General features: G+C 42.3%; 1 protein-coding gene across 10 annotated transcripts in view; it reads right to left on the bottom strand.

Moving 5' to 3' along the window:
* Positions 1–19,382, bottom strand: part of CDK19 (cyclin dependent kinase 19) — a 192,052-nt gene that overhangs the window by 90,892 nt on the left and 81,778 nt on the right. The window contains exon 1 of one of the 10 annotated variants that reach the window (XM_070073701.1): positions 1,158–1,330. The exons of the other annotated variants lie outside the window; for them this stretch is intronic. Coding sequence (XP_069929802.1) covers positions 1,158–1,190 — 33 coding nt within the window. The 5' untranslated portion in view covers positions 1,191–1,330. Of the gene's footprint in view, positions 1–1,157; positions 1,331–19,382 lie in introns of those variants that run through there. 10 annotated transcript variants of the gene reach the window in all.

Raw genomic sequence — 19,382 nt, 5'->3', positions numbered from 1 at the left:
ATAATATAACCATTAAAATGAATGCTATAAGAATAGGATAGACCTGTGGCCAGCGCTGTAGGGTAATTTAAGCTGCTGCCTACAATGCCAGCATCTCATATGGGCACTAGTTCAAGTCCCAGCTACTCCACTTCTGATCCAGCTCCCTGCTAACATACCTGGGAAAGCAGTGGAAGATGGCCCAAGTGCTTGGGCCCCTGCACCCACATGGGAGACCCAGATGAAGCTCCTGGCTCCTGGGTTTGGAGCCATTTGGGAAGTGAAACAGTAGATCTCTCTCTGTGTCTCTCCTTTTCTGCCTTTCAAATAAATAAATCTTTAAAAAAAAAAAAAGAACTGTACTGTTAATATGGAAAGACAAGTAATAAGCAAAATGAAGTGATAAAAAATGGAACAGAATATATAGTACATCTCTGATATTTATTAAAGATACATATATAGGGGCTAGTGCTTGGGACACTGACATTCCATATGGGCACCAGTTAAGAGTCCCAGCTGCTCCACTTCTTTCTTTATTTTTATTATTATTATTATTATTTTTGACAGGCAGAGTTAGTAAGAGAGAGAGAGAGAGAGAGAGAGAGAGAGAGAGAGAGAGAGAGAGAGAGAAAGGTCTTCCTTTTCCATTGGTTCACCCCTCAAATGGCTGCTGCGGCCAGCGCGCTGCGCCGATCCAAAGCCAGGAGCCAGGTGCTTCTCCTGGTCTCACATGCAGGTGCAGGGCCCAAGCACTTGGGCCATCCTCTACTGCCTTCCTGGGCCACAGCAGAGAGCTGGCCTGGAAGAGGAGCAATCGGGACAGAATCCGGCGCCCTGACCCAGACTAGAACCCGGTGTGCCAGCGCTGCAGGCGGAGGATTAGCCAAGTGAGCCACCGTGGCGCTGGCCCCAGCTGCTCCACTTCTAATATGGCTTCCTACTGGTAGCCTGGGAAAGCAGTACAAGATGGCCAAATGCTTGGGCCCCTGCGCGGGAGGACGGGGCAAGGTTCCTGGCTCCTGACTTCAGATCGGCCCAGCTCCAGCCATTGAGGCCATTTGGAGAAGCAAAGCAGCAGATGGAAGACCTTTCTCTCTGTCCCTTTCTGTAGCTTTGTCTCTCAAATAAGTATTTTTTTAAATAACTTTAAAAAATGATACATTTATCATGGTACATACATTAAAAACTTTCCTGAGGCCGTAAGAGTCCATTTATATGAGTAGCTATTGTGCAGGAGGGCCAGATATGGCAATTTTTCAGCTCGCCTCTTTTGGTATTGCTTGAATATAACAATATAGCAACTGTTAAATTCTTTTCAGTTCTTATTGTACATACATTTCTTTTATATTTCTGAAATGGCAACAGGAGCTACCTGGAGGAATAAATTGTGAGTAAATCTGGTTTGCAACCTTATACTGTTCTGCATTTTAAAAACAATTCTGTAAAACTCTAAGATTTTGTTTTTCAAACTGCACCTTACGACCCATTAGTGGATTATGAAATTTTATAGGACTTGCAACCAGCATCTTTCCCCCAACTGAAATCACCTCACCTGGACTAGAATAGAAAATAACTGAAACACCAGCACACATCAAAGGTCGTGAGTGACAGCGTCAGAGCAGCGGTGGACAAACAGACGCAAAAGCTTGAAAACAACTGCTCTGAGACAGAATTTTAAATAGGATACTTGGGAAAAACCTTAATAATGTTATAATTTCCACTTCAAAACCAAGAACCACTTTATGTGAAATGGGGTTTTATATGTCAATTCTTTTTTTATAAAAAATTTATTTATTTGAAAGGTAGAGTTAGAGAGAGGGAGAAAGAGATGGAGATATCTTCCATCCACTTTGTTCACTTCCCAAATGGTTGCAACAGCCAAGGGCTGAGCCAAGCCAAAGTCAGATGCCAAGAGCTTCTTCTGGCTCTCCCACATGGGTGTCAGGGGCTCAGGAACTTGGGACATCCTCCACTGCTTTCCCAGGTGTATTAGCAGGGAAACGGATCAGAAGCAGAACAGCTGCAACAAAAACTCGTGCCCATATGGGATGCTGGCATAGTAGGTGGTGGTTTAACCCACTGTACCATGGCACTAGCCTCCTGTCAATTCTTAGTATGAACAACTTGAAAACACACTACTAATTGACATGGTAACGGAGAAAATACCACTTCTGAAAATTGGGAGGGAGAAACTCTAAAAAGACAGCTATACAACATATATTAAGACTTGAATGAATTCTAAAAGATGAACCTACACACAGACTTGGAAAACCCTCACACTGTAAATTACACTAGTGTCTTTGGAATTGATAAGATTGAAATTAAAGGAGTGTAGAAGTATTAATCTATTAAGAGGTCACTGGGTTACTGAGATAACAGATTTTTTAAAATGCGCTATCTGAAAATTCCAGAATATTGATTGGCCTAAGTCCACACCCTCAAACACGCACACACCAGCTAATCCTGGCATATATTTTAAGTTAGGGTTTTGGGGTTTGGGGTTTTAGGAGTATTTTGAGAGGGGAGTATACAAGTACACATTTGTTCTGGTTACAAACAAAGCCTATTGCCCAATCACCTGTTTGATCAGGGAAGATAAATAAATCTAAGACTACCAGCCAGGATTAGGAACATAGTTCAGACAATAAATTAAAATTAAAGGAATACAGGTGAACGAAATAAAAAGAATTAGTTTTTATTAACGTGGCAACCAAATCATGTACACACCACACAGTCAGAGCATCCACAGAAAGCTTGTTAGTCTTTTTTTTTTAAACATTTTACTAACTCCATTTTCATGTGTCCTCACTACTTTTTGTCTCTTTTATCCAATTCTCCTCCTCTCCCCTCCACCAGCTCTTGCTGGCTTTTTACTTCTTTTGTTCTTTGCCATATATTAAGGTCTTTACCCTTAAGACCTCTAGCTCTTCCAATTCCTATGGTGACTATTTATACCATTCATCCAGATCTAGTATTGTTTTACACACATCTTATTGTTTTATATATACATTTGATGTATGGTCATTCCATATCACAAATGCAGCCAGTACCAACAAATTGTTTTAATTATCTTTTTGTGCTTCCATATATCACGGAAGTCAAAAATTGTTCAGCAAGTGGATTCCAACTAAATACATTCAAGTAAACATGTGTCTCAGGAACGCGAGACCTGGGGCTAAGGCTAATTATAGAAGAATGGATAATACATCTAAGAAAGAGAGTAAGAGGGAGAGAGAAGGGCCTGTACTGTGGTACAGTGGGTTAAGCCACAGCTTACAGTGTCCCAGCTGTTCCATTTTCAATTCAGTTCCCTGCCAATGTGCCTGGGAAAGCAGCAGAGGATGGCCCCCAAGTCCTTGAACCCTCACACCCACATGGGAGACCCAGATAAAGCTCCTGGCTCCTGGCTTTGGCCTGGCCCAGCCCCAGTTGTGGAGGCCATTTGGGGAATCAATCAGTGAATGGAAGATTTCTTTCTTTCCTTCTCTCTCTGCAACTCTGTCTTTCAAATGAATAAATAAATCTTAAAAGAAAAAATAAAGATTTATAGGAGGGAGAAAGAGACAGTATTGGAAGAGAGGGAGAGAAGATAGTACTGACATGGACATGGCAATAAGGACAGAAGGGAGAGCGCGGATGAAGAGAGGGTAGGACAGAATCAACAGGAGTTTGCAACTGACAAGGTAAGAAAGAAAGATTCAGAGATGAGGCAAAGCACTGCAGGTTTGCGGTGGGAAGGAATGTTGTTTTAGCATCAGATAGGATGAGTTTGAGATGCTCGTGGGGGCACAGAGATGGTGGTCTTGGTCATCTGGATCTGAAGCACAACTGGAGGTACAGAACTTGGGAGTCATCGGCCCATGGGGCATTTTACACGAGAGGATAAGAAGGGCAATTACTAGAGCTCTTTGGGGAAATATAAACATGGAAGCACCTGAAAAAGAACATTTAAGAGAAACCATATCACACAGATTCAAAATATACGCTCAGTGATGTAGAAGCCCCCTCCTCTCAGGAGAGGAGACTGCCATGAAAACCAGGAAAAGCTTCCTTCCTCTCCCAATGGAAAACAGAGACCAATGAGCCACTGGATTTGCCCTCTCTTTCAAAAAACAAAGTCTTAAAAGAAGAAGCTGTAAGTTCCACAAAGACAGATACCATGCCTGTCTTGTTCATTGTTATTTATTGCAAGAACGAGGCCAGCACGTGTGGGAACTTAACAGTTTTTGAACTAAACTAAAAGAAGAAGTAAAGGCAGATTGCAACAAAAGCTGGGCTGCCCTTGATGGTTGATGGTGAAGAGAAACTAACTGGCTATGAATGGACTGTATTGTTTTGTTTTGCTTTATTTTAACAACAGAAATCCAACATGTCAAAAATACGGAATCAGAAGAATCCATGGAAAAAAAAAGAGAAAGTAAACATCTGCTCAGATTTCACATACAACCCTTCCCAGAATTATTTGCTAATTTTAGCCCAAATGAATATCTAACTGGTTGAAAATAGGAAATTTTTTCAAAATGACTAAGGAAAAAAAACCAAGCAATACAGGACTAGGACACAGAACAGAATGACCTCCTTATAAGCAAGTGAGTATGGTAAAACAGCTACCAAACTACTGTGTCTTTTCCCTGCTTCCTCCTTCCCTTTCATTATACTCTCAGATTCTTTAAAGATGTGCCTACAGCAGTGGCAAAAAGACTGTGGAAGTCAGAAGTGGACAAAGGAAGGGAATGCGGGGGAAGCAGCAGCAGCAGTAAAGGGTCTTTCAGGAAGGCATTTCCTAAATCAGAGGCTACAGCATAGTTTCAGTTGTCAGCATGGGGAGATGGTAAGATCCACCTCATTAAAGAAAATAAACAATTGGGCAGGTGTAGTGGTCCACAGGTTAAGCTGCCGCTTGGGACACCTATTTATCTCCTGTTGGAGTGCCTGGGTTCGAGTCCTGACACCTCCACTTCTGATCCAGCTTCCTGCTAATGCTCCTGGTAGACAGCAGATGATAGCTCAAGTACTTGGACCCCCACCACCCACACGGGAGACCCAGATGGAGTTCCTGGCTGTTGTGGGCATTTGGGACGTGAACCAACAGAAGGAAGATCACATCCTCTCTGTCTCTCCCTCCACCCTGCACGTTTGTGTGTCACACTCTGCCTTTCAAGTAGATGAAAAATAAATAAACATTTTTTAAATTTTTAAAAAGAAACAAACTCCCATGGTCCAGAACACCTCATTTCTGAATCTACAGAATCTTACTAATATGAGCACTTCTTTAAAGATATGATCAAACAAAATAGAATTGTGTCAGCAGTTTCTCTTATCCTAAAAATATTTCTCAAAGTATCAACACTAAAACTCCTTGACCTGATTCTCCAGCACTCTCCCAGGCCTGGCTCTGGCTTGCACCCAGCCGCAGGGACACCACCCCCTGCCTCATAACCATTGCTGCTTTGCTGCCAGGAAGACCTCTACCTTTACATCTGGTCCTCTGTGAAGCCTTTTGCTGATGGCCCCTGCCCACCACCATGCTCTCTTAAAACACAACTTCAGTGGGACCCACTGTGTGCACTGACTCCTATCACACATTTGTAACGTCCAGTGGTTCCAGTGGTCTGCTTGTCTCCCTGACTCACTGCCCTCTGAGGGCTGGGACCTTTTTTCTTTTTTTAAAGATTTATTTATTTCCTTGAAAGACAAAGTTACGGGGGGGCGGGGGGGGGGGGGATCCTTCCATCCACTGGTTCATTTCCCAGATGGCTGCGATGACTGAAGCTAAGCCAGGCCAAAGCCAAGTGCCAGGAGCTTCTTTTGGGTCTTCCATGCCAGTTCAAGTCCTTAGGTCTTTTGCTTCTTTCTCAAGCCATTAGCAGGGAGCTGGATGGGAAGTGGGGCAGCCAGGACTTGAACTGGTATAGATAGCAGCTTAACCTGCTACATCACAGCGCTGGCCCGAGACTTTTCTCAATCATCTTACGCTCCAGAGCTTAGAAAACAACTTGACACATAACAGGAAAAATGCAAAAGACTGCTGTCAAAAAATTTTTAGAAATACAAAACTCAAAACCATGCACCAAAGCAATTACTTTAACTAGGTGTCCACAGCTTTGTCAATAGTCTATGTCACCATTACAGCTACTGAATTTGAACCACAGAAGCACAAATCAGAACCATTTCCCAATTGCAAAATTGTATTGTCTTTTCTGTCCCCAAAGAAGCAGGACTTTTTTTCTTTAAAGGTAATATGACAGCTGTAAATTCACTCAGCCTCCTCAAATATATATTGAGAACCTATCTGACAAGGTATGGTAGCAGAAATTCTTCAGGATTTCATACTGGCAGAAATGTAATGTTTCTGTCCACATTATGAATAATGTAAGCTAAAGCATAACTCAGTATATCCCATGTTGTTCTCCCAGATGTAAATGAGATTAAAACTGCAATTGTACATATAGCAATATAGGTTTTATTCCTATCAGCCTTAGTTTTACAGATTTCCTACAGCCACATAATTGCATTGTGCAACTCCAGTAGACTGATGAAATTTATTAGACATCCTAAATCTTTCATCCAGTTACCATGAGTCATTTTTTGCTTAACTGATATATCTAATGTTAATGACCTAGACACAAAGAGAGGTTTAAGCATTAATAACTTATAAAAATGATATATGTTCCAATAAAAGACCAGAATCAGAAACTCAGAAAAGCACCAACAAGAAAATATAAATCACCTATAACCCAACCAAAGAAAATCTTAATATTTTGATATGTATCTCCTAAACTTCTTCCAACACACATACTTGTATACATAGGAAAATAACAATCATTATGATCACACACAAAAAATCGGTTATTTATTATGCTTTCATCACTGGGTAATGCAAGCAACCATGCTAAGCAACACTGACATATTATTTCAATATTCAAAACAACCCAATGAAGTACCACTTACTAAAAATACCGTCCCAGGCCTTTATTATTTTTACACCAACTATGCCAAGAATTCACAGGGCATGGGCTCCAGCAGGTTAGGCTCCTTCCCACCAGTTCTCATAAAGTGGGCTTCTCTCAGTGGGTCAGACTACATTTCAGCTGAACCCAGGGACCTTTCTTTTTGGCTTCCTTCTATTTCTGATCATTTTATTCATGCATTTCAGGAAGTTCTCTTGGCTCTCAAGAGTGCCTAATATGCTCAATGCACATTAATTCTCCTGGCAAGAATCTTGCCCTTGACTTGTTTACAACAATGCCAGCAGCATGCTGGGCAACACTCTTCCAGTTTTCCATGGTAACACTTATGAGGCACTCCTTTTTGAACAGCACCCATTTCTTTGATGTCTGTAATATCACCTTTCTTCTAGATTCATAAGCATTTGGCCAAAGGAACAATTCCATGTTTTCTAAAAGGCATAGAGAACATACAGCACGTGTCTCTCCTATTTCCCTCTGTGTTCGTTACTAAGGGAAATTACTGGATGATGGCAGTCCCAGCCGGAGGGACTATTTAAAATTTTATATATATAATATTATATAAGTATATATTTATAAATTTATATGTAGTATTTGTAAGGTATTTATATATATATAGATAATTTATATATATATATATACTTTTTTTTTTTTTTTTTTTTTTTGACAGGCAGAGTGGACAGTGAGAGAGACAGAGAGAAAGGTCTTCCTTTTGCCGTTGGTTCACCCTCCAATGGCTGCTGCGGCCGGCGCACCACGCTGATCCGAAGGCAGGAGCCAGGTACTTATCCTGGTTTCCCATGGGGCGCAGGGCCCAAGGACTTGGGCCATCCTCCACTGCACTCCCTGGCCACAGCAGAGAGCTGGCCTGGAAGAGGGGCAACCGGGACAGAATCCGGTGCCCCGACTGGGACTAGAACCTGGTGTGCCGACGTCGCTAGGCGGAGGATTAGCCTAGTGAGCCGCGGCGCCGGCTATACTTTCTATATATATATGTATGTATATAAATTTGACAGAGTCAAATGCTCCCCCCCATCCTTTGGCTCTTTCTCCAAATGCCTACAACATCCAGGGCTGGGTCAACTGAAGCCAGGAGTCAAGATTACTTAACCCAGCTCTCTCATATAGGTGGTAAGGATCCAATAAAGTAAATCATCACCTGCTGCCTTCTAGGATTTGCATTAGCAGGAAGTTGGAGTTAAGAGCAGAACTGGGACTTGAACCCAGGTACTCCGATATGGGAACAAAGGCATCCCAAGCAGAGTCTTAACCAGTGGGCCAAACAGTTGCTCCCCAGAAGATATTATTTTTATATTTTTATTTTATAGTGGAAAAACTAAGGAGGCTGAGAGGTTAAGTAACTTACACAAAGTAACATGGCTAAAAAATGGCTGGACAGGGACTAAAAGAAATAATGTGATGCCTTAGTTCCAGTTCATATCTATCTATCTGTATATGCCTATGTGTAGACAACACAAACATAATATTTTACAATACTTTCTCCAAAAAAATGGGAACTAACCACATGGGGTTTTGGCTTCTGTTTTTTAGAGATTTAGTCAACCTTTTTGTAACACTTTTTTATATTATTAGAGAGGTATAGTTACTGAAAGAGAGGATGAGACAGAGGGAAAGGTCTTCCATCAGATGGTTCACTCCCCAAATGGCAGCAATGGCCAGGGCTGGGCCAATCTGAAGCCAGAAGCCAGGAGCTTCTTCAGGGTCTCCCACATGGGTGCAGGGGCCCAAGCACCTAGGCGACCCTCCACTGCTTTTCCAGCCATAAGCAGAGAGCTGGATCAGAAGACGAGCAGCTAGGACATGAACCAGTGCCCGTATGGGATGCTGGCGCCACAGGTGGAGGCTTAGCCCACTATGCACAGTGCTGGCCCTCTCAACTTTTTTTAAATGTGTATTTTCATCTACTTGAAAGAGTGACAGAGAGACACAAAGAGGGAGAGAGATCTTCTACTCACTGGCCCACTCATGGGCCAGGCCAAAACTGGGAGCCAGGAACCCCAGCTGGGCTTCCCATGTTGGTGACAGAAATGCAAGTACTTGAGCCATCATTTGCTGCCTCCTAGGACACATTAGCCAGAAGCTGGACTGACAGCACAGTAATCAGAACACAAACTAGGCACTCCATTATGGAATGTGGGTATCCCAAGCAGCACCTAAGACCTGTCCCGACCACATGGCTTTATAATGAGACTTTTTCATTTAACATACTATAAACAACATTTATGTCTATATAGACATCTAGCAGTTTTAACAGCTTGGTATTTCACTGCCTGGATATCAAAGAGGCCGCTTTAAGTAGAATACATATGTTACTCCAATATTATATATGGTTTTTTAAATATTATAAACACTATGATGAACAGCTTTGTACATTTGTCTACTTTCCTCAAATAAAAAGTAACCCAAAGAGGAAAGCCTTTTTTTAGGCTTCTTCTACTCAGTTCCTAGTTACATTTCAAGTGCTCAAAAGCCCATGTGACTAGTGGCTGCCATATTGGACAGCAGACATTTTCCTTATTGCAGGGAGCTTCACAGGACAGCGCTGGTCTAGACGGTTGCAGATTATGCAGATTACTGTTGAGTTCCATAGGACAGTGCTGGACTAGACAGTTGTAGATCAGGCAAATCACTGTCGAGTTCCTGATAGGGTACAGCATCCCCTTTAGCCAAAGTGGCTTGGGCTAAGAAGCCCCTCCCCAACTACCTCTTCCTGACTGCCATCCTCCATGGTGACTTCTGCTAGCCCTAGGATGTCACTGGAGTTGACTCCTCCTCCTCTAGCTCTACCAAGGCCAGGAGCTATTCCATTTACTGACACTACTGCTCTTACTCTCATCTTCAGTTCCAGCTCCCAGACTGAGCAGTTTCCTAGGTTTTGATGAAGGAGCAGGCTCTCTGACAACCTTCTAAGCAACTTTTTCTTAAAAGTGCTGGCTGGCAATTGCAGACTGATGGACAGCCTTTTCCTCCTCTTATCTCAGCTGTTTCCTACCAAAGCCAAACCTGATGGCAAACTTGAGACCTTTTGTTTAATTCTGCAAAGGTGATACAAATTTTTCACATTCTACTCTTTGGGTTGTTTCAGCAAAAATACTGATAAGAAGGTAAAAGTTGAATCATCACCTTGAATTTAGAAGCTTTAAACTTTTATAAAGCATTTAAAGTTTACAGATGTTTTAAATGGTCGTAAATCGTCTGGCTCTCTTTACCTTTCCATTTGAAATCTACTTAAGAAATAAGCACCCTCCAGAGTGTCTGCCTTAGTTAAGAGTAAGAATGTAATATGCAGGGCTAGTGTTGTGTTACAGCAGGTTAAGCTGTAGCCTGTGACACTGGCATCCTATATGAGTTCTGGTTCAAGTCCTGGCTGCTCTACTTCTGGTCCAGCCTCCTATTAATGCTGTTGGGAAAGCAGCAGAAGATGGCCCAAGTGCTTGGGCCCCTGTCATCCACATAAGAGACTCAGATGGAGTTCTTGGCTTCTGGCTTAGATTTGGCCCAGTCCTGGCCATTGCGGCCATTTGGGGAGTGAATCAGCAGATTTTAAATTCTCTCTCTGTGCCTCCCTCTCTCTGTGCCTCTGCCTTTCAAACAAATCTTAAAAAAAAAAAAAAAGGCCAGCGCCACAGCTCAATAAGCTAATCCTCCGCCTGCGGCACCTGCACTCCCCATTCTAATCCCGGTCGCTCCTCTTCTTGTCCAGCTCTCTGCTGGGGCCCGGGAGTGCAGTGGAGGATGGCCCAAGTGCTTGGACCCTGCACCCCATGGGAGACCAGGAGAAGCACCTGGCTCCTGGCTTCGGATCAGCGTGGTGCGCAGGCCACAGCGCGCCTGCCGCGGTGGCCATTGGGGGTTGAACCAATGGAAAAAGGAAGACCTTTCTCTCTGTCTCTCTCTCTCACTGTCCACTCTGCCTGTCAAAAAAATTTAAAAAATAAAAAAAGAATGTAATATGCAAGTTAAGATACCCATGTCCCATGTCCAAGTATCTGGGTTCAACACCTAGCTCTAGCTCCTGATTCCAGCTTCCTAGTAACACAGACCTTGGGAGATAGCAGCAATGACTCATGTAATTGGGTCCCTGCTGTCCACAAAGGAAACCTGGATTGAGTTCCTGACGCCTGACTTTGGCCTGGCCTAGTCCCAGCCACTGCAGCATCTGGGAAGTGAATCAAAGAATGGAAGTGTTCACTCTCTTGCTTGCTCTTTCATATAAATAAACATTTTTAACTAAAAATAAAAAAATATAGCAGACTCTTAAAAATTTATTACGTAAAGAGCAAGTTGATTTAACATAAGACCCTTATTCATTAAAATGCAATTCCTTGGAGGTAAAAAGAAACATTTTTCAATTACCTACACAAGGAAATAAATAACAGTCCACTTGTAATTACAGAATCAAGAGGTAAATGCTAAGGAATAGGAATTCCATTCTAATTTAATTCACAACTATGCTAGAAAACTTATTTTAAAATGCTGCAGTATTCTCAACAGTTTAACATACCATCAAAATATATACAAAAGCGTATAATTTGAGCAAAAACAGTATGAAAGATAAAACTTTAGCACATAAATTAATTGCTATTAGTATATAATCATTATGTGCTATTTTGCAGGCAGATAAACAGGACTTTATCATCATCACAAAAAAGATTATAGTATCAATTCTAATTTCATACTCAAACTCTTTTAATTCAGTCAACAGAACACTAGCTGAAAATACTATAATATTCAACCAGTGGATCGCACATAATGACGCAAAGTATTAGCCACCACTTGAGAAGAAAGAATGATTGTTAGTAGAAAAAGCAAAACAGTAAGTTCTAAACTAACAAGCAAAAATCAGTCTTGAAGCCAACTCCACCAAGCTGTTTTGTTACATGAGCCTCTACTTCAGTGCCAAGTGCCAAGACTGTCTTGTGAGAGATCTGTTCTGGCTCTTCAGTAACTCACAGGGGAGTCACTTTTGTCCCATCTGGGAGGAGCTCTGACCTGAGAGCACTGTGTTCCATCACTGCCAGACCCAGCTCACCTGTCCACAGCGTCAGGAGCCAAGCACGCAGAAACAACTCTGGACAAAACCCTAGGTCATTAGTCAAAAGACAGAACAAATCAAAACTGAAATATAATATACCCCTTAAATCCGTTCATGCCAGCTGAGTAATAAATTACCATAAATCAGCCAACTTAACAAAACTAGGGTCAGTGCTATGGTGTAGAAGGTTAAACCTCTGTCTGCAATGTTGGCATCCCATAAGGGCACCGATTTGAGGCCCACTGCTCCTCTTCTGATCCAGCTCCCTACTAATGCGCCTGGGAAGGCAGCTGAAGATGACCCAAGTACTTAGGCCCTTGTACCTACATGGGAGACCCAGAAAAAGCTCCTGGCTCCTGGCTTCAGCCAGGTCCAGCGACAGCTGTTGTGGCCATTTGGGGAGTGAACCATAGGATGGAAGACCTCTCTCTATGTCTCTGCCTTTCAAATAATAAATAAATAAATCTTTAAACAACAACAAAAAAGGAACTTATTTCTCACAGTTTTGGAGGCTGTGAAGTCAACACCAAGGTGCCGACAGATCCAGGGTCTACCATTGGGCCACTCTCTCACAACTTCACATGGCAGGAAGATGGGGGATCTCTCTGGGGTTTCTTCTACAAGGACACTAACCCATTCATGAAGGCCCTCCGACTGTCCATCACCTTGAAGGTTGGGAATTCACCTTATGAATTTGGAGAAGATACATTCAAACCACAGCACCCATAAAATACCAAAGAGAAACACTGTCTGCAATGCTACAGACTTGGTTTTCCCATCAGATTCAAGCAGCAACAGTGGTTAAGGTGCCGCTTGAGATGCCCATGTCCTGTACTGGATTGCCTGGGTTTGAGTTCAAGCTCCACTTCTGATTCCAGCTTCCTGATAATGCATATTCTGTGCAGCAGGAGGTGATGACGGCTCAAGTACTTAGGTTCCTCATACCTGGGAGACTAGGTCTGAGTTCCCAGTTCCTGGCTTTGGCCTGACTCGGTCCCAAATATTGCAGGCATTTGGGAAGTGACTGTAAGATGGGAGAGCGATCTCTCTCTCTCTCTCTGCCTTTCAAAAATTTTTTTAAAAAAGTCAAACTTACCAGGGATGGCACTGTGGGGAAGCAGGTTAAGTTTCTGCCTGCGACACTGGCATCCCATATGAGCACTGGTCCCGGCTGTTCTGCTTCCAATCCAGCTCCCTGCTAATATGCCTGGGAAGGCAGCAGATGACAGCCCAAGTTCCTGGCTCCTGGCTTTGGCCTGGCCCAGCCTCAGCCACTGCAGCTATTGGGGAGTGAATCAGCAGTTGGAAGACTTCTCTCACTCACTCTCTCTCTTTCTGTAACTCTACCTTTCAAATAAATAATAAATACATCTTTAAAAGGATAAAATAAAATTTATTTTTTAAAGAAAGACAGGTCTTTAAAAAATAAAAAGAGCTTTTATAGAAATATAAGAAAAAAATCCTATAAAAATTAAGCCTAATGAAAAGAGAAATGACATCTATAACAAGGTCCTTAGAAATGTATTGTGAGGGCCAGCACTATGGCATAGATTAAACCTCCGCCTGCAGAGCTGGCATCCCATATGGGCACTTGTTCAAGTCCCAGCTGCTCCACTTCTTTTTTTTGGACAGGCAGAGTGGACAATGAGAGAGAGAGACAGAGAAAAAGGTCTTTCTTTTTCTGTTGGTTCACCCCCAATGGCCGCTGCGGTCAGCGCACCACGCTGATCCAAAGCCAGGAACCACTGCCATCCTCCACTGCCCTCCCAGGCAACAGCAGAGAGCTGGACTGGAAGAAGAGCAACCGGGACTAGAACCCAGTGTGCCGGCACCACAGTTAGAGGATTAGCCTATTGAGCCGCAGCACCACTTCTGATCCAGCTCCCTGCTAATGCACCTAGGACAGCAGCAGCAGATGGCCCAAATACTTGTGCCCAGAGGAAGCTCCTGGCTCCTGGCTTTGGAATGGCCCAGCTCCAGCCATTGTGGCCATTTGAATAGTGAACCAGCAGATGAAGATCTCCTTCTCTCTCCCTCTCTCTCCCCTCCCTCCTTCCCTCTCTCTCTTAACTCTGCCTTTCAAATAAATAAATAAACCTTTTTAAAAAATCTATTGTGATATACAATATTAGTGTCTACATATTTATATGTTAATAATGGATAAAATTGAATAAAGTATTTTAAGAATTAACAAAGGCCGGCGCTGCGGCTCACTAGGCTAATCCTCCGCCTAGCAGCGCCGGCACACCGGGTTCTAGTCCCGGTTGGGGCGCCGGATTCTCTCCCGGTTGCCCCTCTTCCAGGCCAGCCCTCTGCTGTGGCCAGGGAGTGCAGTGGAGGATGGCCCAAGTGCTTGGGCCCTGCACCCCATGGGAGACCAGGAAAAGCACCTGGCTCCTGGCTCCTGCCATCGGATCAGCGCGGCGGCCATTGGAGGGTGAACCAACGGCAAAGGAAGACCTTTCTCTCTGTCTCTCTCTCTCACTGTCCACTCTGCCTGTCAAAAAAATAATAAAAAATTAAAAAAAAAAGAATTAACAAAGTAATGAATGCTTATTAATTACACTTTCACCTTTCAAGGCTAATTTATAGTCATGTGCTACATACTGACGTTTCAGTCAACACTGAACTGCATATACAAAGGTGGTCCCACATAACTGTAATGAAGCTGAAAAATTCCTATCACCTAGTGAAGTCACAGCCATCCCAACCCTGTAGCACAAGGCATTAGCCAGATGGTGTGAACAAACGTACTGCCTGCCAGTCATACACAAGTTTAGGGCATACAATTACACAGAGTATATAATACTTGGTAATAAAAGACTATGTTAGTGACTTAGGTATTTACTGTATTCTTCTTTGTATCACTAGTTTGGAATGTACTCCTTCTACTTTAAAAGGTTTAATCTTGTGTTCTTTGGTTTTTGGTTTTTTTTTTTTTTTTCCAACATGGCCCCAGGAGCGATAGGCTACAACGCCATATATCTTTATTTACTACACAGCCCAGGTATACAACCTATGTGTCTGTAAGGACACTCCATAATGTGTGAAGGACTAACAAGCCTAACAACATGTTTCTCAAAACCTATTTCCATCATAAAGTGACACATGGCTATGCTTTTCCAAGGAAGAGCTTACCTTGACAAAAATTTATAGTACATGAAAAATGTGATCTGGATGTCAAGGGGGTATTTGAATTATATGTCTTACTTCTATGTATTATAGCTCTAAAAGAATAAATTTACTTATCAATTCTAACTAGAAATAACCCACTGTTTTCTTCATCCTTCAAAAATATTTTTATATAACCAAAAAAAAAAAAATCACTGAAATACAATCTGACATTTGTAAGTAAAAGAAAAATGAGTTCTACCTTGATTTCTAGGCTAACAATATATTATATATGTGTATATATATATAAATAGATCATATATGATCAGGTAGCTTTGGAGACCAGTTAATAGTTTCCTTTTCTCACTGAAGTTGCACAACTATACAATGCTCTAGGACAGTGTCTCCCCAACTGATATTACATAGGGTATTAATAGCTATGTTGCCCCTCCCCAGTAACAAAAATTCTAGGCTCAAATAAGTTGGGATGCACTGACAGACTTCTTGACTTAGTATACCTCACAGCCTTTAACAGCCTAAGGTACATTATGGGCACCAAAAAGGAGTAAGCAACTTTTCCTAAATATATTCTCCCTTCTTTGTCCAAAGCAGTGCTTCTATTAACATTTCCTAATACTAGATTCTGTGGAACATAGTTTGGGAAAGAAACACTATTTTTAAAATAGCCACACGGGACAGGTGCTTGGCACAGCAACTTAGGTCACCACTTAGAACATCTACATCCCATGCGGGAGTGCCTGGCTTGAGTGCCAGGAACTCCATTTCTGAATCAGATTCCTACTAATGCATATCTTGGGAGGCAGCAGATGATGACTCAAGTACCTGGGTCCCTGCCATCTGGAGACTCACATGTAGTTCTCGGCTCCCAGCTTCAGCCTGGCCAGCCTGTGCCTCTTGTAGGGTATTTGAGCAGCAAATCAGCAGAAGGGAGATATTCTCTCTCTCTCTCTCTCTCTCTCTCTTTCTCTCTCTGCCTTTCAAATCAAATGAAAGTAAATAAATTTTAAAAATTTTTAAAAAGATAGCCTACATGACTGTATTGAACAGAAACATGTATTTACTAGAAAAAGCTATAAAATAATAAAAAAATTAAATAATGCTTGACCTTTAGAAATAGCAGGCTTATGTGGATTATAATACTAACTTCTGTGAACAATTTCTTCTCTAACAGATTTCACAAAGGAGGACAGGGCGAGTGCCATAGCAGTTGGCATTCCCCCAGTCTGTGACCCTTTGTTCCTGGCTTTGGGGTCCTTGCTGTCCAGATTTCCTTGGTAAGGCAAAGGAAACATAGATGGTTAAAACTTGAAAGATCTAGGTAACAGAACAGGAGTATTCAGAAGCAGCAGAAGCAGTGGCTGCAAACTGGCATGAAAGGAGTAGCTTAAAGGGAATCAAAGATTAATGTTAATAGAGCAGAATAGAGTTAAGTCAGAAAGGCATGTGTGAAGCTAACAATAGTAAGAAGTGAAACAGATGCAGAAAAGTTGGCAAGGAATGTGTAAAAGATTGAGAAACACTGGGCATGACTGAAAAGAGCGCCAGCTGGTTAAAAAGCAACACACTAGGCACAATGAGCGGCGTGAGACTGCCTTGTAGTGACGAATTCCAAGACGGTTTTGCTACTTGTAAGACTCCTTTCAATGATGCCCAAAACAGACGTCTTTTGTTGAAATCTGCTCTAAAGATGTTTGTTTGACCTCTCTCTATGTATTTTCACCAGCATTTTATATTTTTCTATGCCCAAAGTTACAATATGGTTTCCTTTGATATTAAAATTTTTACATTGGTAACTGGGTTCCTGCCATGCCACGTGAGACCCGCCTTGCACTCCCACAGCTCCTGGCCCTGAACTTGGCCCAGCCCCGGCAATGCAGGCATCTGGAAAGACAATCAGTAGATGAGAGCTCTGCTTCTCTTCTCTCTTTTCTCCCCTCTCCTTCTCTCTCTCTCTCTCTTTCTGCCTCTCAAATAAACAAAAACTTTAAAAAATGTATTTTACTTTGATAACATTCTACCAGGAACAACAATCTTAATGAGTATTCCTCTTTTAATGGAGGTAAAATTCACCTAACACAAACTTCACCATTTTAAAGTATACAATTCAGTGACCTCCAGTACATTCCCAATGCTGTGTAATTTCATCATTAAGTATTCCAGAACATTCTTAACACCCCAAGAAGAAACTCCCTACCCATTACGGAGCCACCCATGCCAACCCCTGGCAGTCTGTTGGTTTGTCTATCCTGGACACTGAATATAAATGGGAGCATATAATAAGTGGTTTTTTGTACCTGGCTTCTTTTACTTCATATAATGTTATCAAGGTTCACCTATGTTGTAGTAAGTATCAGTACTTCAATCCTTTTTATGGCTAAATAATAGTCTATCATGTGGATATACATATTTTGTTTATCCAGTTATCGGCTGAGAGACATGAGTTGTTTTCACTTTTTGGCTACTGAGAATAGTGCTGCCATGAACACTTATATACAAGTTTTTGTTTGAACACCTGTTTTAGTTCTCCTAGGTACACAAGTAGGAGTAGAACTGCTCAGTCCAGGGATAATTCTGTTTAACTGTAAGAAACCACCAAAATGTTCTCCAAGGCGCTATACTATTTTACATTCCCACCAGCAACATATGAAGGTTCCAATTTCTCCACATCCTTGACAACAGTTGTTATTTTCATTATTGTTGTTATTCTAATTATTACCATTCTGCTGGGTGTGAAGTGGTATCTTGTGGTTTTCATTTGCTTTGCCCTAACAACTACCAATACTGAGCATTTCATGCTGTTTAATGGCCATCTACAATTGTTCTTTAGATAAATGTCAACTTACATCCTTTGCCCATTTGTTAATTAGGTTACTCTTTTGTGACTATTTTTTTTTTTTTTTTTTTATTTTGACAGGCAGAGTGGACAGTGAGAGAGAGAGACAGAGAGAAAGGTCTTCCTTTGCCGTTGGTTCACCCTCCAATGGCCGCCGCGGCCGGCGCGCTGCGGCCGGCGCAGCGCGCTGATCCGATGGCAGGAGCCAGGAGCCAGGTGCTTTTCCTGGTCTCCCATGGGGTGCAGGGCCCAAGCACCTGGGCCATCCTCCACTGCACTCCCTGGCCACAGCAGAGGGCTGGCCTGGAAGAGGGGCAACCGGGACAGAATCCGGCGCCCCGACCGGGACTAGAACCCGGTGTGCCGGCGCCGCTAGGCGGAGGATTAGCCTAGTGAGCCGCGGCGCCGGCTGTGACTATTTATTTTTAAATCCATTAGGCAACCATTTTTGCTCCAATTCTTCAAGTTTATAGACCTGTTTTATCAAAATTTTGGCTCCTGTCTCCCGGCTTCTGCCATTGGGCCATCTGGGGAGTGAACCAGTGGATGGAAGAACAAATTCTCTCTCTCTCTCTTTCTCTCTCTCTGTAAGTCTGCCTTTCAAATAAATTAATCAATCTTTTAAAAAAATTAAAGATATAAAACATCTCCTTAGTTCTACATGTAACATATAACTAAAGAACACTCTCTTAAAAATAAAAGATGCTCTTATACCCCATAAACATGTATAATTGTGTGTCAATTTTTAAAATAAAAGATGCACAAATATAAGCAAATGAGAAGTATGCAAACACAACTATCATTTCTGTCAGAGGACTTACTAAGATGCTGTGCTGCAGGATGAGCGCTCCTGTACATAAAGATAATGCCAGCCACAAAACTCATGCCTCCTGTTTATAAAAAGCATCAGTCACTGGGCCACCTGCGAGTTCAGACACTTTATGAGATTTCAATTTCAACCTCATGACAAAGAAGAACATCTAAAGAATGACCGGGAGCAGCATGCACTGGATGATCCCAGGTACCACTGCTGCAGAAGACTCAGGAGCCATATCTGAAAAGCACAGCCTTTGATCACAACAAAAAAAAGTCTTTATACAGAGAGATCAGTTTAAAGAAATACTAAATAATCTTTCTCGAACAGTTAGTCAAACGTTATCTGGGCAGGCCTAGGATGGCCTCAGGCTTTGATAGATTCCTCAAGCTGAACATGACACATGGTCAAAGTGTATCACTCCACAAGGTCTAGGAACATATCAGAAGAGAACTCTAGGGGGCGGGCATGCAGCCTGGTGGTTAAGATGCCTGCAATCCCACACTGGAGTTCTTGGGAGGGATTCCTGATTCTGGCTCCTGACTCCAGCTTCTGCTAATGCAACCCCTGGGAGGTAGCAGGTGACACTTAAGTAATTGG

Source organism: Oryctolagus cuniculus, chromosome 5 (assembly GCF_964237555.1).
Source record: "Oryctolagus cuniculus chromosome 5, mOryCun1.1, whole genome shotgun sequence".
NCBI classification, from domain to species: Eukaryota; Metazoa; Chordata; class Mammalia; order Lagomorpha; family Leporidae; genus Oryctolagus; species Oryctolagus cuniculus.
Note: the sequence above shows the minus strand (reverse complement) of the source record. Positions and strands in the feature narration are given on the sequence as shown.